The following is a 24780-nucleotide window of genomic DNA, read 5'->3' as shown; positions in this document are numbered from 1 at the left end:
AGAATTTACACATAGAAGATACTAGTAACACCCCAGGGGGACTGAAATAGCACCCTGTAATGAAACACACTAATATTTCTGCAGCAAAATGCAAATGCAACATTCGTGTATGAATAGTTACACTTAGTAGGATAAATAATGACCATAGCCTCATTATAGTTCAAGTAAAGTTCTGCGGCCAAAAGAGTTTGTTGCAAACTTAACAAAAAAACTTGCTTTCCAGAGCTTTTTGAATTTTATATTTGCAGATAATTTATTGGGGACCCATATTTCAACTTTCAACCTGTCAGCAACTCCTATCAACTCTATCTGCAGATCTATCGAAACTCTTGCTTTAGATCTACTGCCAACATTCTAGCATTCTAGACCAGAGCAGTCTAGATCTCTTGCCTGGATGACTTGAAGAGACTTCTAATTGACTTCCCCAATTTGTGTCTTATTTCCTTACTAACCATCTTCCACACTCCTCCCGGCCTAATCTTTCAAAAATGTAAAAGTAATCGTGTTATAGCTTTGGCTCCCCGCTGCTTATAAGACAAAGCCGAAACCCCTATACAAGTTCCTACAAGATCTGATCTCTCTTTAAGCTCGAGATTTATCTCTTGTTGCACCCATCATACATTACACGATAGCCATGTTAAACTACTTCGAGTTCCCTGAATAACCCACCAAGTTTCCGTTTGCCAACCAGTTCCTGTCAATTCACCTCATCTCCTTTTACCTCATGTTCAGCTTCTTTATAAAAGTAACCAACACACCCTCTAAAGTATTCATTCCACTTGGAATATTCAATTCCTCTATTTGATGACATGTCTGTCTACCGTTGATCTGTCAGCCCAGTGCCTAAATACCTAATAGGTGTTCAATAAATGTGGAGCAAAATGGTGGAACTCTATGGTTCTCTCCCCACCACAGGATCGACCCTTCCAAAAATAGAGGAACAGTTAGTTAGCTTAACATGTTTACAACAAATGTTAGCACAATACATTAAAAGTGATTAAAAAGAGAACATTTCTTGGTCTACCTACTTCTCTAATACAAATGTGTATGTTATATGCATATATCAAAAAGGAAAAAACGTAATAATACATCACAAATGTTACCATGTGGGAAACCGGAGGAATCGAAATTGGGTTCCAGATGGGTGATACGCAGGTGCAGCTATTCAACTGCCAGTTCATTCCACCAGTCATTTCCATCTCTGAGGATTGACACCCCTTCACGTTCGATCTAAAATGAGATTTATAAATCAGCCCATTTGGGGAAATGACAAATCTACCATTTAAACATCTCGTCAGGATATAGCCTTTGAGACAATGTTTATGGCCATCAATAGGTAAAATATAATAGGAAGGAATCACAAGAAAAGATTAAAAAAAAGACCACTGGCTATTTTCTATATTAAGTTAAGGTATCATTACAAAACTAAATATTTCAGCTTACTTTTTATAAATAATGCCGAATTTAAATCTCCCACTAACAAAGTTTGAGAGTTCATAGAAGGAATTCAATAGTACCAGTTGCCCATTTAAAAAAGTGCCTTGAACGAATACATTTAATTCTAAACTACTTTAATAGTTTATATAGAAGGAAAAAAACCTAGTATTCCCCATGGTGGTGGGTCAAAAGGGCACTAGAGTAAGAAGCAGAAGTATTGCATTCTGAGCTTCACCAGGCTATTAACTAGCTGTGTAACATTGACTAAATAACTTAACCTCTTTCCTCATTTGTAAAATTGGGATAAACTATGCTCCATAGAATTAGAGTTATTAAGAGAATAAATAATACAAGATGTGTAATATTTTGTATAAATAAGAGAATAAATAGAAACAAAAGGAAACAAACTCTCACTGAACATTTATTCTTACTAGGCTCTGTGTTAGGTGTTTTCACAATCTTAAATATCATTTAACTTTCATAACAACTATGTGAAGTAGGTATTATAAATTCTCATTTTATGGATGAGGAAACAGGCTCAGAGAAGGGAAATATCTTGCTCAAGGTCTTACAGTTAATTAATGGCAGGACTAGGAGTCTATATTCTATGCCAGTGGTTAAGATTATTATCCCTGTTTTCTACATCTATTTCAACTCCTCTACCAAATTATGTAATAATCTATTCCACATACACTTTAGTTTTAATTCTAAGAAATGGTTCTTGTATCTAAAAGCTCATATTTATTCTGTATTCATTTGACTTATTGAAATTTAGTTTTTATCCACGTGATGCAGAGTTTAAAAAGTCAACCAGTGCTAAAAGATCTAAAACCAAAAATACCAGTCACCGCTTCCCCTTCGCAAAAGTAGCCACACTTTTCCTTATGGTATTTAATTCCATAATCCTAAAGAATCTCTGTATCTCAGTTGTCACATATGTGAAATGTGGATTCATTGCATTCATTCAACAAATATCCATTCAATATCTACTAGATGCCAGGCACCATCCTTGGTGCTTGGAATATATAAAACAGATGAAACTATTTGCTTTCATGGAGCTTGTGATCTAGTGGAAATAATAACTTTCTCAAGTAGAAAGATTGAGTTATTATGTGTAAAGTACTTAGAATGAACAGTATCTGTCTCAGAGTAAACAGTAAATGTTAGCACCAAATAATACGTCATTTTGATTTTTTCCAGGAGACATCTCCCCTGGAGCTCTACATCCTTCAGTTCCATTCTAAACTGGCTGCTGTACAAGTAAATATAACTTCCATTGTTTTTATATTGTAAATTCCCTCCACCTCTCACTTAAGTAGGGTACTCTGTTTCCCTGAATCCCATGTGTTCCTCTTTCTTAGTTTACTTCTCTGTTTTGCTGGAGCACACCCTGTAGGATCTTCCTAAGCAAAGGTGCATGGTAGGTAGTTTTTTTTAAGATTTTGGGTGTCTGGAAACGGCTATCCCTTGTATTTCCTCGAGAGCTTGTCTCAGTACAGAATTCCATCCATGTAGTAGCTCAGGCCAAAAACCTAAGCACCATCCCTTGGTCCCGCTTTGCTCCTCACCTCTGACAGCAACTGCTATCACCTCTACCCCAGAACATGTGCCAGGTGCATCCACTTTCCATTATACCTAACCTCTACTACTACCATGCCAGACAGGGTGTTTCATATGGCACACTCAAAAAGAAAAGGGGCACTCTGTACAGGTAGTGGAATTTGTTAATATATTCCTGGATTTTATTTGTGAATATTTTATTTAGAATTCAGACATCTATAATGAATATGTGAGCTTAGTCAGCACTTTCTTCTATCTTTACTGGGCTTTCATATTAAGGTCATGTCACTTCATACACTGAATTGGAGCTCTTCCCTTTTTTCTATAGCCTGGAACTGAAATTTCCTATTCTTTAAGGATAGATAAAGCTCTACTCTATGTGGCAATTGGTCTATGCATGTTTCTGTTTCTTCTTGGATGAATTTTGTCATTATATTTTGCTTGGAAATCATCAATTTCCTTTAGATTTTCAAATATGTTGTTACCAAACAGTTGCACAAAGTATTCACTTATAGTTACCTTAATCTCTCCTACGTCTGTGGTTACATCAGCTCTCTTATTCCTCATGTTGTACACTTTTACACTCTCTTTTCGGTTGAATCAGAGGACCTCATTTTATTGGACTTTAAAGAAATAAGTTTCAGATTTACTTGTCTTTGCAATTTTATTAATTTAAGCTTTTATCTTTATAAATTTTATCTTCCTAATATATTTTTATTATCTACCTTCTTAAGAGAAAACTAAATTCTTGTTAATTTATCTTTTTTAACAGTGATGAAATCTTTTTCTGTTCAGCTTTCACGGTGCCCCATTAGCTTTGGTATGAAGTTCTCTTTTTCATTACCTTTAGATAGTTAACTTTCCTTTTGATTTCCTCTTTGGCAAAAGGATTATATTTTTGAATTTATAAGTAGTTAAGATTTTCATGGTCAACTTTTCATTAAGTAGTTATAATTTTATTGGATGAGAGAATGTAGTCCATAAAATTGTTTAGGACTTTTTAAAGGTTTTCTTTGTGATTGCTTTGAAGAAAATGAACATTCTGTGTGTGTGTGTACACTTAGGTTTATTATTTATTTATTATGTATTATTTAAATTCCTCTGTGTCCTTTCTTGTTTTGTCTACTAAATTTGTCCAACGATGAAAGAGGTGGTTCGAAACTGCCCATTTTAACTATACTTTTCTCAAGTTCTCCATGCATAATAGTTTTTGCTTTATGTATTCACCTTTGTGCATAAACTGTTAAGACTGTTGTATCTCCCTAAATAGTGTCTTGTTCTGTTCACTGCTTTTAACCTTACATTCTACATTATTTGTTGTTAATATCACTTCGTCCTTCCTTTGGTTTCCATTTGCCTGGTTTTTTTTTTGTTTGTTTTGGGGGTTTTTTTTGGCTGAAAATGCAGGGAAGCACTCACTGAAGTAACATTGATTACCTTACGATGCTGAGGCACTCCAACTGGTAGTTTCATTGTCTTTGTTTAATAAAATAAAAAAATTATTACTCATTTAATACAGTTTATATCATAAAGTAAGAAAAGAACCAAGAATACAAAGAACTATGAGGAATGCCAACATTTAAGATGTGCTTAGAAAACCATCCTTCCGATGAACCATGAAGGGTTAAATCTACGTTAAAAATAACTCTTTTCAGGTATGAGTCTCATCCGTCCTTCCTCTAACATGTATTTATTGGCTGTCTTTTTTAAATAATAAAAAACTTACCTGTTGACTGGGTTTTCTCCAAAGTTAAGATCTGTTTTGTAAAACAAACACAAATTTTACATTATTTTTGTATAAATACTTTTTTTAAAAATGCATTTAAAAATATATATCTCAAATATTAAATTAAACATAGATGCTTACTTCTTACAGGGCTAACCAGTGAGCCATCCAGGTTGTATGCTACAACTCTTCCACTTTGCTGTCTGGCTGCAATACATTTGTGGACTTGTGAAGGCAATGTCAGTTGTAATATATCACATAGAGAAAACAATCTGAAAATAAGAGACAGAACCAGATGAAACCCTAAACCAAATTTCTATCAATACAGTAATTATATATATATATGTACCTTCCCATTACAAAGCAACAGGACTTCAATTTATTAGGTTAATTGGTATAAATAAGGTCGTTTAAAATGATTAATTAAATAAATTTTAATTGAGCACTTGTGTGCTAGACACTGTACTAGGTGCTAAAGATACAGTTGTGAATAAAGAAGATAAAAATCTCTGCCTTCATTTAGCTTATGTTCTATCGGAGACAGAAAATAAGCAAGACAAATAAAGTACATAATATGTTAGATCGTGATAAGTGCTAAGGAAAACATATCAGGGAAAGGATTATGATATGCTGGTGGGAGAGTGGGCACTTAAATGCCAGACAGGAAAGGCTCACTGAGAAGGGGACTTTTAAGTAAAGAGCTGAAGCATGTAAAAGAGTGAACTGGGCGGATCCAGCAGAAGGAACAGCATGCACAAAGGTCCTGAGCAAAGAGTGTGCTTGGTGTGTTTGAAGAACAGGGAGGAGGCCATGGAGGGGTTCGTAAGGAATTGTAAAGACCTTGGTCCGCCCAACTGTTTTACTCTTCCAGCTCCAGCCTTTTCTCTAGTACTCTCCTCTCCTGGCACCCGTCCTCTAGCTCAGTCCTCTGTCCCACCCACCTTCCTCATTCCTTCACATTGGTCCTAGTCACATTCTTCTTAGAAAAAATGAACTGCTATTTGCCATTAACTGAGGTGGGGAAAACCATGGATAAAGCAGGTCTGGGGTCAAGTATCAAAAGCTTAGTTTTGGACACATTGAGTTTTGGAATCCTACTAGACATTCAAGTGCTACCACGGAATAGACACTTGGATATACAACCCTGGAGTTCAGGAGGTATGGCTGGAGCTGGAGATAATAATTTGGGAGTTCTTATCATGTAAATGGTATTTAAGGCCATGAGCTTGGATGAGGTCATCTAGGAAATGCGTGCATATAGATAAAGAAGAGAAATGAGGACGAATCAGTGGAAAACAGTCTAAAAAGTAGCCAAGAGTTAGATAAGAAGAAAAGGAGTGATGAACCATGTCCAGTAAGATGAAGACTGATGAAATTATCATTGGATTTGCAACCTAGAGGTCACTGGTGACTTTGACTAGAGCAGATAGGGGAAATGTTAGCACACCTTTCTTAGAAACTGTAAGAACAAGCTTAGAAAATAACCAATGAAGATACAGAGGATTTGAGCAACAGAATTAAAAACCTCAACAGGATACAGTTTTCAATGGCACATGAAACTTCTACCAAAAAGAAAAAGGTTATATGCTAGGCCATGAAGCAAGTATCAACAAATTCCAAAGGACTGAAATACAGAGGTTCTCTGACACAGTGCAAGTAAGCACTATGTCAACAACAAAATTCAATAACAAAAGAAAAAGATAATTAGAAGGCCCCCATATACATGAAATTTTAAAAATACACTTCTAAGCAATACATGGGTCAGGTCCTGTTCTAAGCACTCTACATTTCTATTGACTCATTTATCCTGACAGCAACCTTCTGAGGATAAGGAGGCTGAGGCACAGAGAGGTTAAGTGATCTACCCAAAGTCACACAGTCCATGAATGGTAGAGTGAAAATTAAAGTCAAGTACTCTGGTTCCATGGCCAGTATTTTTAAGTCACAGTGACTGAAGAGAAAAAGTGGTTTCAGCTGGCCACAGGCTTTTTCAACACAACTGGCTCAAGCAATGACTGTTAGGCAGCCTAGGCTAAGTCCTCAGGACAGCATGCGCAGACATCACCAGAAGCCAGTTTTGGGCTGTTGGGAACCAGGCCCAGAGGCCTTTATAACACCATAATAGTACTTCCCCTCCTCCCCCTCTACCCTACTTGGGATTCACATTCACATCAGACTGAATCCACAGCTTGTCAGCCACTACATTTAACCTTATAATGATTCCCAAACCATAGGGCCTCAGAAAAACAGTCCTTCTTTTGGAAATGAAGCAAATGTACAGTTTTTGCTATACATACGGTTTTACTCAAAGGACTTATGTTCATCATGGTTTTGGTCAAACTCACCCGTTGAAAATGCAGAAAGTGTGTCCATTGAGAAAATATGCACAAAAGAAAAAAAGTTAAAATAGATACAGTTTAAATCTTCAAGTTGAATTAAGAGCAAACAAATTCTAAGACATATAAACCCTATGATAGTATAGCTCATTATTACAGGGATTTTCGTCTAGCATAGAGGGTCAAGTAACATCACTGAATCAAACTCAACCATTAAAAAACAGAATATGGCTGATTTTGAGCAGTTGCACGCCAGGAAATGTATAACAGCCAGCTCTCCAGGAAAAGGCCTGTTTTATAGTGTTTGTCCATTTTTGTGGTATACATACTTCCATCATAGCCAACTTCAAGTTGCCAATGTGTCATCAACCAGCTTTCAAATTTCCTGACTATGAGGCAAACTAACCTTAGGAGCTTACCAAGGACTTACCTGGTAAGCATGACAAGGTCTGTACACAGACATCACTCCGGATTTATGTATGTCTTATTTTTTTTGGTAAAATTTATCTTTTAAGTAGTAATTATTTGCACATTTTATTCATTTCTCAGATATCCTTCCAGAAGTATTCTTTAAGAAATGAAATAAACATATATATTCTTTCTTTCTGTTTTGGAAAAGAAAAAGTGGTAGCATACTATGCACTGTTTCCCACCTTGCTCATTTTCTATCTAACAATACACGTTGGAGACCATTCCATTCCGGTACATTAAAACAAGACCCTTATGAAGAGTCATTTTGTTATTACAATGTTGTAATGGATATCCTTGTTCATATGTCATTTCACAACTATGAATATATATACGGGATAAATTCCTAGAAATGAAGTTGCTGGGTCAAAGACTGCTTTAGGAAGAGGCAGCAGACATAGTAGGTGGTTAGGAAATGTAAGAATTAAAGGTTCTAATCCTGCCCTCAATTATCACTGACATCATAATCATACAATAGCGTTATATTACCTTCAAGCCAAGCTCTGCTTGCTGAAGCTTTCACAACTGGACAATTTGGGATGGAGGGAATCAATGCACGCTGCACACTGAAGAGATCACAAGAAAGATGAATAGAGTCACATATATCCTACCCAGCTGAGCCTGCATTTCTTTCATTCACTCATCTATCCATCCATGTATCAATCTATCCATCCAACTATACACTAACTATACATCCATCTATGATAAAGAGATAACTAAGAAATAGTCAACAGGGCTTCCCTGGTGGCACAGTGGTTAAGAATCCGCCTGCCAATGCAGAGGACACGGGTTCGAGCCCTGGTCCGGGAAGATCCCACATGCCGCAGAGCAACTAAGCCCGTGAGCCACAACTGCTGAAGCCCATGTGCCACAACTACTGAGCCCACGTGCCACAACTACTGAAGCCCACGTGCCTAGAGCCCACGCAGCCCAACAAGAGAAGCCACCACAATGAGAAGCCCGTGCACCGCAACGAAGACCCAACGCAGCCAAAAATAAAATTTTTGAAATTTTCACAATACTGAAAAGTACAAACAGAAAACTGAAATCAACCATAATTTTTCCAGTCAGAAATAGCTAACGTGAACATTTTTGAAGTGATATACCTCAAAGTTTATATTATTCAATTTGTGTATGTGTGCACATATAGAGGAGCACGTGTATGTGGGTTTGTGTATATGCATGCGTACACACACATTCATCTTGAATGTTACTATGCACAACAGTTATTCTCACTAGGGGAGTCCCCAAGGGAAGAAATCAAATTCTTCAAAGAGGGGTTATTCAAGTGCCAACTTCTGACTTTGAGAATCACTCAGTATAACAAAAGATGTTCCTTTGTGAAGCGTATGGAATCCCACAAAAGACTGAAATACTCTATCCCATATTATCATTTAAAATGGCTGTATAGCATTTCACCATATTCAAAGCCTGTAATTTATTTAGTCACTGTGATGTTGCTAAAATGAGAGAAATTATTTAGATGAAAACAAAATTAACCTATATTAAGACATTTATCAACTTACCTATAAGGAGGTAAAATGTCATTTTTCTCTTCCAAAGAAGCTAAATGCTGTGTTAGTGCTCCAAGTAAATTGCAGGGTACCTAAAAATAAAGTTATTAGGAAAAAAGTTGTTTTTTGATACATAGTTCTTAGCAAATTCATACTCTCCTATATCATAAAAAGATTTTGAATAAAATTAAGATACCTGTATAGCAAATGATATATCAGCTCTGTGCTTTGTGACCACCTAGAGGGGTGGGATAGGGAGGGTGGGAGGGAGGGAGATGCAAGAAGGAAGAGATTTGGGGATATATGTATATGTATAACTGATTCACTTTGTTATAAAGCAGAAACTAACACACCATTGTAAAGCAATTATACTCCAATAAAAGTATTTAAAAAATAATAAAAAATAAAAACAAAATAAAAAGCATGCTGGAGTTGTTATACTATGAGTCGCCACTTAGCTCTCAGAGGGGAATGCTCTCTTTTATGAGACCTACAGCTCACAGACCTGTTCAGAAGACACAAGCCTATGTATATATAAGTATAAATATAAATGTTACTCTTGGGGAAATGAAAATACACATGTAAGTATATGGAAAATGATGGAGTCTCAGATGATGATTAATATAATAAACACAACATAAAAACAAAAAGTCACTTAGGGACTTCCTTGGTGGTGCAGTGGTTAACAATCTGCCTGCTAATTCAGGGGACACAGGTTCGAGCTCTGGTCCAGGAAGATCCCACATGCCGCGGGGCAACTAAGCCCGTGCACCACAACTACTGAGCCTGTGCTCTAGAGCCCATGAGCCACAACTACTGAGCCCGTGCGCCATAACTACTGAAGCCCACGCATTAGAGCCAGTGCTCCACAACAAGAGAAGCCACCGCGATGAGAAGCCCACGCACCGCAACGTCAAGTAGCCCCTGCTCGCCGCAACTAGAGAAAGCCCACGCTCAGCGACGAAGACCCAACGCAGCCAAAAATAAATAAATAAATAAAATTTAAAAGTCACTTAAACACAGATGAGAGATATACTGACCTGATTAAGATATGGAATGTCATTCTGGTCAATTCCAACTTGCTGAAATCACAAAAAAAGGGGAAAAAAGAAAACATTACAGCCAGGAGTGTTAACAAAGAAAAGTAAGTGTGAGACCAATTTGTACGCTAAAGAGAAAATACTCCAAGAGCATGAATGCCTTGCTGGGCTGGTTCACACCCTGATCAAGAAAAACATCAGGCTAACGTATACCTTGCACACTTAAGCATAAACTTATATTTGTTCTTAGGATAAAATTAAAAAAGAAAGGACTCACCGGATGTTGAATCTTTGCTGTTTTGGGAAGAGCTAAGCTGCATTTTGGATATCATACAAATGTGTTCTAATTTTTCAAGTAGTCAGAATCAGCTACTGGGGCAAACATGCGGCTCACCTCATATATTTCCTTCTCTCACTGATCACAGACCTGTTCTACCTATTATCCGCTGCCTTAAAAGACTCATGTCATATATCTTTTGGCCTGGTTTTAGAGTTTTTTCTGGTGGGAGGGTAAGCTTGGTATCAGTTATCCTCATGGCCACAAACAGAAATCCTTCTAAGATTGTTTTTGACCACAAACGCATTGGAAGGTACATTTGAAGTACCTAATTCTAGCTTTTAGCTGTACTGTTTACAAAATAGTTTAAACTACCAATGTCTGTGTGTTTGTGTGGCATGGTGGTGGGGTAGAGGTATAGTTATACAGGATACTAAACTAATACAGAAAACAGCACAAAAGCCTCATATACAAATAGATTTCTGTACCTCTGCAACTTTCAGGAACTGTGCCAATTTGGTCGTTCTTTCAAGGAACCTGATGTAAATACCCAAACTTTCCTTGCATTGGTTCTTCCTCATGTCAAAATACTTGCCTAAAAATAGAAAAATAAATTACAACAAAGGAGCTAATATCGTAGCAATTCCAAGTTTCACTCCATTCTGATGATTCTGTGTTAAGTTGACTCTGGATATGATTTTAACTTGCTGAAAACAATTAGTTTTAATCCAGTTATTTTCTGCTTTAACAAGCAACAACACTGCTCGTATAAGTATAATCAACAGATTTTTATAGAGGAACTACTGCATGCTGAACAGTGGTGCTGGTAATATGTATGGCATGTAATAGTGTACACATATAATTTAGATAGTTTAATTTCTACAACTTCTGGTCTGGAATCTTTTTGATTAACATCAAGCTCTGATGGTCTCTGACGGAAGGGGCTGTGTTTCCTACCTTTATAACTCTACAAATGTATTATACACTTCTTCAGTATGAGAAATATCTCAAATTCTCATCAATGAAGTTTGGAGAACACCTCCTATGAAATGAATCACTCATTAGGGCTAAATGATGACTGAAATTTCCTGAAAAGCCTAAGAAACATACGCTTGTATATGATCAAACCAATTAGTTATATTATAGGCTATATCTTAGGAAAGTCAGAACTGTATTATCTGACCTTGGTGGAGTGGGACTTAGTGTGTAATGTATAAATATGGCAACCCATGTTGATTTCCTGATAAGTTTCCCAGAAATAACAGTTAGCACTTATATACAAACTGAAAACTTCTGTGGCTGATTAGCCAATTATTTTTAACCAAAAAAAGGAATATGATGTCTCATTATTTAAAAATACGTATGACCCTGCAAGGATCTTCTATTTTGAATCTAAAACACATATGAGTCTAAATGTAGAGATAAAAGATTTTTACAAATAAATTATTTTTACCAGTTTATTTTTTTTAAAGTAATGCCTATTCTTTAGCTTACCTAGCAGATTAAGGATCCCCTCATTATAGGCTGCAAAGAGGCGAAGAAAATCCTTAAAGAGGAGCATGAAAGCAGCATGTATTATACCATTAGTTATTTCGTCAGGATTTGCCTGGAAATTCAATAAAAGAGTAATCAATTACCACCACAATTTTAAAAAATTCCCTCTCCCACCTACAGGTAAACAATGCTGTTTACCAATATTTTTCCAAAGGATTTATAAAGCTCTTACATTAAAATAAAGAAGAGCATCAAACAGAGTTTGAATAACCGCAAGAGTGTTCAGCAGCTCCTCAGTGTTCATCGTTCTCATCACACCATCCGTCCTGTAAGAGAGAAAAAAATTCATAACAGCAATAATAATTGAGTGTGAGAAGCACTGTGACACTGGCATCTTGAAATAAAGCTGTGTTTTTGACAAACTACATATCAGAGCACATATGTATTTCAGTACTTCTTGCTTACAAACCAATGATATTTACCTACCCTCTCTTGGTTTTGGTGATGTCATATGCAATCAGTCTATATGCGAGTGACTTTTCATTCAAGTACCTGCTATATCGTCTGATGAAGGTTGACATAGTATAGCCTAAAAATGAAATATTTTTATTATTTCCAGTTTCACCAATGTTAACCATTTACCATATATGTGAATAAATGCAAAGACTTACCATTTTACATTCACCCATATAACTCAACAACATCTTTGAAGCACAAAGACTAGAATGGCTTATTAATCATCTAGTACAACCAACATTCCTCAAACTTTCTGTTAAAGATTATTTTTTATTTCCTCAAAGTCTTGATATCACCTCATGATGTAGTATTGATGGTGACATTATTGAACAGGGGAAATAACTGAACTTTATTAGTTCCTTTCACATTTCCAAGGAAACTTTTGTAAATTCTTAGCATTTTCCTGACACTCCCTATCCCATTGGTACCATCCCTCCCCCACCCTCCTTCCACTCAACAAATGACCTTGACCCTACTTCACAGACAAAATGGAGAGAGACAGGCCATGATAGAAACTCAGCTCCTCATTGAATTCATTTATTCAATTTATTTTTTCATTCAACAATTGTTCAGTGCTTCCTATGATCCGGGCACTGTCCTAGATGCTGAAGGTTCAGTAGTGAACAAAACAGACAAAAATCCATGCCTTCATAGATCTTACACTCTCAATGGTGATTCATAGACAAACAAAAGAAAAGAAAAACACGAGATGGTTAGTTGCTGAGAAGCGGAAAGAATAAAACTCAGGCAGAGAAAGGAGACTGACCCAGGAAAGCCTCACTGAGTAAAGGCCTGCATATTGTGTTATTCTCAGTAACTACTCAAATATGTGTTGTATGAATGAATTTAGAAATTATTTTCCATCATAAAATGTACACCACATCACATCGTTCATAATTCAGAACGATTTTTTTTTTAACCACGGATGGTTTTCAGAACATTTCCCTCCTTGCCACAGAGAAATATTTCCATCAAAGAATCAGCTTACCTTCTATGACACTTTTATCCAGGAAGTTGTATAAAGTGAACAAAGAGTTTCTAGATGCAAGATGTTGGATGAATCGCTATGAAACAAATGTGCCAAATTCTAAAATTAGTTTCTGTCCACAAAGAGAGTTCCCTCATGATTTTGTCATTGTGAATGCATACTTAACATAATTCTATCATACAGCTTCTATCTATTTCAGGAGCATTGATTAAGGCGAGCACCATCACACCCTGTGCTAGCCAACTGAAGGATATGCAATGCTGCCTAGTCTGTTTATATACCCACTAAATAAACGAGGGGTTAAACATTAAAGCTAATGTGAATACACACTTTTCACCCATGACTTTCTATCTAGTCACTTCTCCCTTTTTGAATTTTGAGGAATTTGAAATACAGTTGACCCTTGAACAACTCGGGGGTTAGGGGCGCCAACCCACCATGCAGTCGAAAATCCACATATAATTTATAGTCAGCTCTCTGTAGATGCTGTACCTCTGTAACCATGATTCCACGTCCACGATTCAACCAACCACAGATAGTGTAGTGCTATAGTATTTACTATGGAAAAAAGCCACATACAAGTGACCCGTGCAGTTCAAACCCATGATGTTCAAGGGTCAACTGTAATTATAGAATTATTTTAATAATTAATGTTAAATTATTTAATAATTTAATTAATAGAAAAATAAAAACAATAATCTGGTACATCTGTGTACCCCACTACCCATAAATGACAACTACTAACTTTTGGACATATCTACTTCAAGTCTATTTTTAAAATAAGAGGAATAAAGTCTTACACGTAAAGTTAAAAGTGCCCTTTGCCCCATCCCCAAGTTCAATTTCCTTCTCCTACCTGGAAGTAACCATTATCATAATTTTAATGTGTTACCTTTACAGCCTATTTTCTTTATAGTTTCATATATATTTGTTCCGTGGACAAATATTAACTGTGAATTTAAAAAATTTATATAAATGATATTGGACTCTACTAGCATTGTTTTTGAGATCTAGCCTTGTTGGTATACATCCTATTAGTATTTCATTGTATAAATACTTCATTTTAGTTATCTGTTGCCCACTGATGGAAATTCAGGTGATTTCCAACTTTTAAGTATTATAAACATGCTATGAGAAGTGTATTTGCTGGGTCACTGGGCATTTTCAATTTTATTAAACATGTCTCAAGGCACTCCTCTCCAATCCTTCACCCAGCATCAGATACAGAAGTACACAGAGTTGTTCATAGTATTCCTTTATCATCCTCTTAATATCCATGGAATCTGTTGTGATGTTACTTCTCTCATTCCTGATATGGTAACGTATGGATGGCATCCACAGGGTATGCGAGTTCCCATTTCCTCAGGGTCCCAGCTCTTGATACTGTCACACATTTTATTTTATTTTATAAATTTATTTATTTTATTTTATTTATTTTTGGCTCTTGGGTCTCCGTTGCTATGCGCAGGCTTTCTCTAGTCGTGGCGAGCGGGGGCTACTCTTTGTTGCGGTGTGCGGGCTTCTCATTGCAGTGGCTTCTCTTTGTTGTGGAGCACGGGCTCTAGGCGCGCGAGCTTCAGCAGTTGTGGTGCATGGGCTCAGCAGTTGTGGCACACGGACTCTAGAGCGCAGGCTCAGTAGTTGTGGCGCACGGGCTTAGTTGCTCCGCGGCATGTGGGATCTTCCCGGACCAGGGCTCGAGCCCGTGTCCCCTGAATTGGCAGGCGGATTCTTAACCACTGTGCCACTAGGGAAGCCCTGTCACACATTTTAAATTGTGCTTATCTGAGTATGTTTTCAGATGGTTATCAGCCACTCTGGTTTCCTTTTCTATGTACTGTCTGTTCATTTCTTTTGTTCATTATTCCAGTGTACTGCTTTTTTCTTACTGATAATGTAGTCCGAATATCAATCTTTTGTCTGTAGTATATGTGCTGCAAACATCTTACTGCAACTTTATGGTGTCTTCCCCACTCAAATGTCATAAGCATATTCTCCTACATTTTCTTCAATTTTAAAATTTAGATTTTTGCATTTATAGCTATTTCATTCATGTGGAATTTATTTTTTATATGGAGTAATATAAAGATCTCATTCTATTTTTTTCCATAGGGATGTTATTTGTACCAAAAGGCTTTATTTTAAATTGCATACTTTCCCCCACGTTTTTAGTGCCAGCAAGCTCCCATATAAGTACAGTTCTACTTCTGATCTATTACACTCCCTTTATATATATATATGTTTATTTTTACCAATACCATACTGTGTAATTACTGTTGCTTCTTAATAAGTTTCAAAACGCAATCAATTTCTAAATCTTAATTTTTTTAATGCAAAGCTTACTGAGACAAAAGTTAATTTAAAGTAGGAAATAGGGCTTCCCTGGTGGCGCAGTGGTTGAGAGTCTGCCTGCCGATGCAGGGGACACGGGTTCGAGCCCTGGTCTGGGAGGATCCCACATGCCATGGAGCAACTAGGCCCATGAGCCACAACTACTGAGCCTGCACTCTACAGCCCGTGCTCCACAACAAGAGAGGCCACAATAGTGAGAGGCCCGCGCACCGTGATGAAGAGTGGCCCCCGTTTGCCGCAACTAGAGAAAGCCCTCGCACAGAGACGAGGACCCAACACAGCCAAAAATAAATAAATAAATAAATAAATAAAATAAAGTAGAAAATAATAAGTAATTGAATGTTGTAGAACATTTCAGTTGTTCTGTAAAACACAAAGAGTGTGTGTGGGGAGAGGTCTTGTGGTGATGCTGTAGTAACTCTGCTTTACTTTACCTGGTAAAGTAAAGCAGTTATGCAGCAATACGTTTTTGAGGGTTTTCTCTTTTTTTGGTCTAAATCATCTAAAGAATTGAGAGAAATAGCCACTCTATTATCCACTTTATTATCCAGTGGTTAAAATAATATACTTTAAATACTGATTGCAAAGATATATTCATAAGTAAAAATGGAAAAATTTGTTTTTTAATATCTACCGTTACATACTTCCCCCACTTGTCACTAATGAAAGCAAAAGCAGGAGGTAGGATAAAAACCGATAACCATCTTTAAAATAAAATAGAGAGCATCATTATTCTCCATTTTAAAAAAATGTAGTAAGCCCTTGACAAACTAAGCATATTCAGCAACTGTGTACTGACAGTCCTTTGTAATAAAAGTAAGGAAATGACTACCCTTTGAATAGATGCCATGCTCACCTCATTTCCATGCACCATAAGGTGATGCACAGTAATCAGGGCTTTGAACACCACCACCCAGCTGCTGCTCCTAGTTTTCTCAGAAAGAATATCAGCCAGATGTTCAACACTCCTATTTGTTCCATTTATGTATTGGATTAGATCTAAATTAGAGACAGTGACAAGCATTAAAATATAGACTGAGAAATAACTTTCAAAACCAAAATTGGTAACTTTAACTTAAATACAGATGCAATCAAATCTCAGAGAAGTGACAAAGGGAATAGTCCAAAACATTTTCTTCATTACGAGTACTACAATTTGTACTGACGTGTTACATGATATTTAATGCCCGTCTATCCTATTGTTCTGTATACTTGATGAGGGTTGGGATTGTGTCCATTTTGGTCACCACTGTCTCCCGAAGACCCAGCACAGTAGCTGGCACATAACAAATTATGGTAAATACTTCTTAAATGAATGAATAAGACTCAAGAAGGTAAGTAATATGCCCAAGGTCATACAGGTAATTAAGTGGAAGGGCTGGGATTTGAAATCAGGTTTGTTTGACCCTGAAAACCAAGGTATTAACCATCATGTCATTCTGCCTCTCTCAAGAAAAGTGTCATTCTATGAAGATTCAGTCAGGAGCTTTCCTTGTGGTGTCTCCCAATGTCTGACCCTTTGGTTTGCATCTTTTAATTCCTTATTGCTTCTTCTTCTTGAGTCCACTTCCTCATAGCCTTGTACCTGGTTTATTGCAACAGCTTCTGATTTCCTGCCTCAAGTTTATAACCACTAATCAATTGACTTTATACAGCCCCTCAAAACCTAAGTTTCATTGTTTCATTTTTCCTATTGAAGAATATGCAATGATTCCCTGCTGTTTATCAGCTGAAATATTCTCCTTGCTTCCCAAACCATCTATAAACTATAATTATAAAACAACTTCATCCCTAGCACTTATTCATTACTTAGCATCTTCATATGCATATATGTAGGATAGGTGCTGAGAAGAATGCTTAACAAATATGCTAGTGGATTAGCGAACAGGCTGACCCTGTCAAGTCAGATTCACTTATTCAACAAATGTATGTACTCAGCGTCAATGCCTTATCATGTGCCAGTTGCTGTGCCATGTTTAAGGTTATGAGGAATGAGATTCTCTGCTATTTTTTAAATCTCTAGGTCTGCTTCATTCCTCTTCCTGTGAAGTTTCCTCTGCAAGTCTTTTATTTCTGCTTTTGCACGATTTCAGCCTTTGGCCTGAATCTTTCAGGTACTGATTCAAGTGCCCCTGTTTGCTTCCGTGCATCATTCACATCGATAATTATTGCTCATCCTTCAGGTCTTGAGAAGTCAATTCTGGCACATGTTACATCCCAATCCAGGGCTAGATTCCATACATCGCCCCAGAATCAAATATGGGGCCTGTTGAGAATAATGCTCAGGAAGCTTTAAATATACATATAAAGGAAATTAATCTACTTAACTTGGTGAACTGTTAGTTGCTGTAATACATGCCCATTATCATGATGATAAGAAGATAAAACTTTAGAAGACAAATGCATATTAAGTCAATGAAAGCCAAATACGAAAATCAAGAGGTGATCAAAAGGTTGAGTCGGCTACGAAGGTTTCAAAGGCAGTAGGATTTACGTATATTGCCAACAGCACAGATTGCGAAGTCACTGTGTGCTGGGGCGTCTTCGGGCAACAGCCAACGTTAAGAACGAGACCCTTCTCAGAAGCCTGGGTTGTTATTCCACTGCCTGTTATGTCCTAAGGTACATGAGGAACTCGTAAAGAGTTAGATGTTTGGAGTTAAAGAGGCCAGTGGTTGTGTTCCAGGCTCAAAGCCCCCCTCCCCCCCCACGAAGTGCACGGCGCGGGGCGTGGTGGGGAAGGGGCTGGGAGGCCGCGCGCGCCGCCGCCATTAGAGGCACGGAGATGGCGCCCTAGCAGGGCCTACTCACCCGCCAGGTGTTTCGGCCCGGGCTCGGAGGGCTCATCGGTGGTCGCTCTGAGGGCAGCCTTGGATGCGGACGACCCCATGCGGGCGTCGCCAGCCGCCGGCTATGAGGGTAATGGCTGCAAAGGCTGGTCCCTCCTCTTCTGGACCAGCGGACTGATCCGGGAGCCGCACGGCGGACGACGAAAGGGGCGCCTGAAGTAAGGGAGGAAAGGCCTGGCCCCGCAGGTGGCGTTCACCAGGCGACTCTGTCCCCGGGCCACCTGACACGGGCCTGCATATTTATGAGGTGAGACGTGATGTCGCAAGGCGCTGGGGCCGGAGAAGCGGGTTCAGGGGACAGGATCCCACGTGGGACGGAGCATCTGGGGGGCGGGGCGCTAATGCAGACCCTTGGCGTGGTAGACGCTCAGTAAGAAAATAACCACTATTGAATGAATATCATGAGAAAGAGGGACATGTTGGGGACTCCAGGTGAAAGATCTCGAGATCTTCAGGTCTTGGGAAGTCAAGCAGTCCTGTGATAGTGCTTTGGAAATCCTTGACGTGGCCTCGTTAGGGAGGCTTCGGTCACGTGTGATGGGAACTGTATCCTGCCCGAGTCCATGTCCTGCAACCCTTCACCCAGCATCACATACCAAAGTCCATAGACTTGTTCATACTATTCCTTTTATCCCTGGAATCTGTAGTGACGTTACTTCTCTCTTTCCTGGTACTGTTAATGTATGTCTTCTCTCTCTCTCTCTCTCTTTTATTTCTTGGTATATCTGGCTAGCCAGTTATCAATTTTATTGATCCTCTCAAAGAACCACCTTTTGCTTTCACTGATTTTCTCTATATTCTCTTTTCTATGTCATTGATTTCTGCTCGTATCTATATTATTCCATTGCTTCTACTTGCTTGCAGTTTATTTTGCTCTTCACTTTCTGGTTTCTTAAGGACATTAGCTTAACTTATTTAAGATTCTTCTTTTATAATATAGGACTTTAGGGTTAAGTACTGCTTTTGTTGTTGTCAAAGAACATGTTTCTTATTATTTAAATCTTTTAAATTTTGTTGAGATTTATTTTATAGAACAGAATATATGCTCTAAAAGGTAAATCTTCTGTGCACCCTTGAAAACTGCATATTTTTCTACTGTTGGATGCAGTGTTCCATTACATGTGTATTACAGTTATTGATATTGTATCACCAGTGACTGAGACTCTGTTCATTTGCATTTTTAACAGCCTTTTTCCCCCCTGCACTTTACGTTGCAGACTTTCTTTTGCTATGTCATCAAGTTCACTGATCTTTTCTTTCTTTCTTTTTTTTTAAACATCTTTATTGGAGTATAATTGCTTTACAATGGTGTGTTAGTTTCTGCTTTATAACAAAGTGAATCAGTTATACATATACATATGTTCCCATATCTCTTCCCTCTTGCATCTCCCTCCCTCCCACCCTCCCTATCCCACCCCTCTAAGTGGTCACAAAGCACCAAGCTGGTCTCCCTGTGCTATGCGGCTGCTTCCCACTAGCTATCTATTTTACATTTGGTAGTGTCTATATGTCCATGCCACTCTCTCACTTCGTCCCAGCTTACCGTTCCCCCTCCCCGTGTCCTCAAGTCCATTCTCTAGTAGGTCTGTGTCTTGATTCCCGTCTTGCCATTAGGTTCTCCATGGTCTTTTTTTCCCCTTAGATTCCATATATATGTGTTAGCATACTGTATTTGTTTTTCTCTTTCTGACTTACTTCACTCTGTATGACAGACTCTAACTCCATCCACCTCACTACAAATACCTCCATTTCATTTCTTTTTATGGCTGAGTAATATTCCATTGTATATATGTGCCACATCTTCTTTATCCATTCATCCAATGATGGACACTTAGGTTGCTTCCATGACCTGGCTATTGTAAATAGTGCTTCAGTGAACATTTTGGTACATGACTCTTTTTGAATTATGGTTTTCTCAGGGTATATGCCCAAGTAGTGGGATTGCTGGGTCGTATGGTAGTTCTATTTTTAGTTTTTTTCTTTTGCAGAGTATCTTCTCTTAATCCCATTTAGGACAGTTTGCATTTCCAGTAAGGTATTTTTCATCTCTAGAATTTCCATTTGACTCTTTTTATCTTTCAATGCTCTCTTCATTATGTCCACATTTTCCTTTAAACCCTTGAGGATATCATAACTATCAAGGATATATGCTTATCAACCATTTCCTTCTAGCTCTGTTTCTATTGACTTATTTTTCTCTTTGGTATCAGTAACATTTTTCTGCTTCTTCCTGTGTCATTTTGTATAGATGTCAAATATTAATTTTAATTCACTGAGTGCTGTATTTTTATGTATTACTTTAAAGAACGTTGAAGTTGGTTTAGAAAGGCACATACATTACTTTGATATCACTTCTATCCTTTCAGAGCATGTTTTCTCAAGTAGCTGTGTTGGTATTTAATTCACATATCATACCATTCACCCATTTAGTCTACAAGTTGGTAGTTTTTAGTATATTCAGAGTTGTATGACCAGCACCAAGATCAATTTACAACATTTTCACCACCTTAAAAAGAAACCCCACACTCGTTAGCCATCACTCCTCATTTCCACCTAAACCCCCCATCCCTAGTCAATCACTATTCTACTTTATGTCTCTGAAGATTTTCCTATTCTTATCATTTCATATAAAAGGACTCAGTCAATATGTGGACCTTTGGGACTGGGCTCTTTCACTTAGCATAATATATGCCAGCTTCATTCATGTTGTAGCATGAATCAGTACTTCATTTCTTTTTATGGCCAAATAATATTCCATTGTATGGATATACTACAGTTTATTCGTTCATTCATGAACACTTGGGCTGTTTCCCTTTTTGAACTATTGTGAATACTGCTTCACATGCAAGTATTTCTTTCAATACCTGTTTTCACTTCTTTTAGGTATATACCTAAGCATGGAATTGCATGTTCATATGGAAATTCTGTGTTGAACTTTGTAAGGAACTGCTAAACTATTTTCCATAGTGGCTGAACCATTTTACAACCCCACCAGCAGTGTATGAGGGTACCAAGTTCTCCACATCCTTGCCAATATTTGTTTTCCATTTGTTCAATTATAGCCATCTGAGTGGGTTGGAAGTGGTATCTCTTTGTGGTTTTCATTTACATTTCCCTGATGACTAATGACTTAGAAGATTTTTTTCATGTGCTTATTGGCAATTTGTGTATCTACTTTGGAGAAATGTCTATTCTGATCCTTTGCTAATCTTTTAATTGAGTTTATCTTTTTCTTCAGCTTTACTGAGGTATGATTAACAAATAAAAATTGTATATATTTAGGTTGTACAACATGATGTGTTTTTTTTAAAGACACATTTTTATTATTATTATTTTAAAATTTTATTTATTTTTGGCTGCGTTGGGTCTTCGTTGCTGCACGTGGGCTTTCTCTAGTTGTGGCGAGCGGGGGCTACTCTTCGTCGCGGTGGCTTCTCTTATTGCGGAGCACAGGCTTTAGGCATGTGGGCTTCAGTAGTTGCGGTATGCGGACTCAGTAGTTGCAGCGAGCGGGCTCTAGGGCACTTGGGCTTCAGTAGTGGTGGCACACGGGCTGAGTTGCTCCGCGGCATGTGGGATCTTCCTGGACCAGGGCTCGAGCCCGTGTCCCCTGCATTAGCAGGTGGATTCTTAACCACTGCGCCACCAGGGAAGTCCCAACATGATGTTTTCTTTTAAGGTGTACAAGATGAGGATTTAATATATGTATACATTGTGAAATGATCACCACAGTCAACACATCCATCACCTCCATACTTAAAATATTTTCTGTGGTTAGAACACTTGAGATCTATTATTTTAGCAAACTTCAAGTATACAGTATTATTAATTGTGGTCACCATGCTGTATATTAGATCACTAGAACTCATTCATCTTTTTTTTAAATGAATTCATCTTATAACTGAAAATATGTACCCTTTGACCAACTTCTCCCCATTTCCCCCACCCCATAGCCCCCGGCAAACATCATTCTACTTTCTGGTTAAATAAGTTCAACATTTTCAGATTTCACATATAAGTGAGATCATACATTATTTGTCCTTCTGTGCTTGGCTTATTTCACTTAGTTAGCATAATATCCTCGAGGTATATCCATGTTGTCACAAATGGCAGAATTTCCTGCTTTTTAATGGCTGCATTTTATATATATATAAAATATATTTTATATATATACATACACATTTTCTTTATTCATCTGTCAATGGAATTTAGATTGTTTCCATATCTTGACTGTTGTGAATATTGCTGCAATAAACATGGGAATGCATATATCTTTGAGATCCTGACTTCATTTCTACGGATATATACCCAAAAGTTGGATTGCTGGATCATATGGTAGTTCTATTTTTAATTTTTTGAAGAAACTTCATACGTTTTTACATAATGGCTGTACCAGTTTATATTCCCATCAACACTGCACAAGGGTGCCCTTTTGTCCACATCCTTACCAACACTTGTTGTTGTCTTTTTGATAATAGCCATCCTGACAGGTGTGAGGTGATAATCTTATTGTGGTTTTGATTTGCATTTCCTTGATGATTCGCAATGTTGAGCATCTCTTTACGTGCCTGTAGGTCATATGTATATCTTTGGAAAAATGTTTATTCAGGTCTCAGGCCTATTCTTAAATTAGATTGTTTGTGGGGTTTTTTGCTATTGTTGTATAAGTTCCTTATATATTTGGGGTACTAACCTCTTAGCAGATATATGGTTTACAAATAACTTCTCACATTCTGTGGGTTGACTTTTCATTTTGTTGATGATTTCCATTGCTGTATAGCTTTTTAGTTTGATGTAGTCCCATTTGTTTATTTTTGCTATTGTTGCTTTTACTTTTGGTGTCAAATCTAAAAAGTCATTGCCCAGATGGATGTCAAGGAGCATCCACCTAGGTTTAATTCTAGGAGTTTTATGCTTTCAGGTTTTACATTTAAGTATTTAATTCATTTGAGTTAATTTTTCTGTATGGTGTAAGACAGTGGTCCAGTTTCATTCATTTGCATGTAGATATCTAGTTTTCTCAACACCACCTGTGGAAAAGACTATCCTTTCCCCATTGTGCATTCCTGGCTCCCTTGTCAAATATTAGTTGACTGTGTATGTGTGGGTTTATTCCTGTACTCTATTCTACTCCATTGGTCTGTGTGTCTGTTTTTATGCCAGTGCCATAGTGTTTTGATTACTGTAGTTTTGTAATATCATTTGAAATCAGGAAGCCCCCAGCTTTGTTCTTGCTCAGGATTACTTTGGCCATTTGGGGTCTTTTGTGGTTCCATATGATTTTTGGGATTGTTTTCTATTTCTGTGAAAAATGCCATTGGAATTTTGATGGGGATTGAATTAAATCTGTACATCACTTTAAGTATTATGATCATTTTAACAACATTCATTCTTCCAATCCATGAACACAGGATATGATATAATTCTTTTTTTTTTTTGGCCGCACAACTTGGCTTGCAGGATCTTAGTTCCCCCATCAGGAATCGAACCCGGGCCCTTGGCAGTGAAAGTGCAGAGTCCTGTCCACTGGACCGCCAAGGAATTCCTCATGAATACAGGATATGTTTCCAATTATTTGTGTCTTCTTCAAATTCTTTCATCAATATCTTATAGCTTTCAGTGTACAAGATCTTTCATCTCCTTGGCTAAATTTATTCCTAAGTATTTTTTTGATGCTATTGTATATGTGAATGTTTTCTTAATTTCTTTTTCAGATAGTTCATTAGTATATAGAAATACAGCTGAGATAGGCTCAAGATGGCGGAGTAGAAGGACATGCTCTCACTCCCTCTTTTTTTTTTTTTTTTAGGGTGATTTATATGTTTGTATTTCTTTTTAACATCTTTATTGGAGTATAATTGCTTTACAATGGTGTGTTAGTTTCTGCTTTATAACAAAGTGAATCAGTTATACATATACATATGTTCCCATATCTCTTCCCTCTTGCGTCTCCCTCCCTCCCACCCTCCCTATCCCACCCCTCTAGGTGGTCACAAACCACCGAGCTGATCTCCCTGTGCTATGCGGCTGCTTCCCACTAGCTATCTATTTTACGTTTGGTAGTGTATATATGTCCATGCCACTCTCTCACTTTGTCCCAGCTTACCCTTCCCCCTCCCCATATCCTCAAGTCCATTCTCTAGTAGGTCTGTGTCTTTATTCCCGTCTTACCCCTAGGTTCTTCATGACCTTTTTTTTTTTTTTTCTTAGATTCCATATATAT

The 24780-nt window shown here is 37.6% G+C and overlaps 1 protein-coding gene across 3 annotated transcripts; it reads right to left on the bottom strand.

Moving 5' to 3' along the window:
* Window positions 1–1232: 1232 nt before the first annotated feature.
* LOC309620294 (phosphatidylinositol-binding clathrin assembly protein-like) lies at window positions 1233–16732 on the bottom strand (the record flags this gene model as incomplete). 3 transcript variants are annotated; one of them, XR_014239502.1, is made up of 9 exons in its annotated part: window positions 1233–4754; window positions 4865–8093; window positions 10082–10123; window positions 10847–10953; window positions 11853–11964; window positions 12085–12178; window positions 12339–12441; window positions 13357–13432; window positions 16565–16732. XR_014239502.1 is itself a non-coding variant. In XM_082376439.1 (9 exons), the coding sequence occupies 8 exons, from the start codon at window positions 16730–16732 to the stop codon at window positions 8019–8021; spliced, it is 777 nt and encodes a 258-aa protein (XP_082232565.1). In that variant the 3' UTR covers window positions 1233–7627; window positions 8017–8018. The 3 variants fall into 3 exon arrangements, 2 of the variants coding, with proteins under 2 accessions (XP_082232565.1, XP_082232564.1); XM_082376439.1 differs by having other exon boundaries at window positions 1233–7627; window positions 8017–8093; XM_082376438.1 differs by having other exon boundaries at window positions 1233–8093.
* Between the last annotated feature and the right edge of the window lie 8048 nt (window positions 16733–24780).

This window comes from Balaenoptera borealis, assembly GCF_965194805.1.
Source record: "Balaenoptera borealis genome assembly, chromosome: X".
NCBI lineage: Eukaryota > Metazoa > Chordata > Mammalia > Artiodactyla > Balaenopteridae > Balaenoptera > Balaenoptera borealis.
The sequence above is the reverse complement of the archived record's forward strand: the minus strand, read 5'-3'. Positions and strand labels throughout refer to the sequence as shown.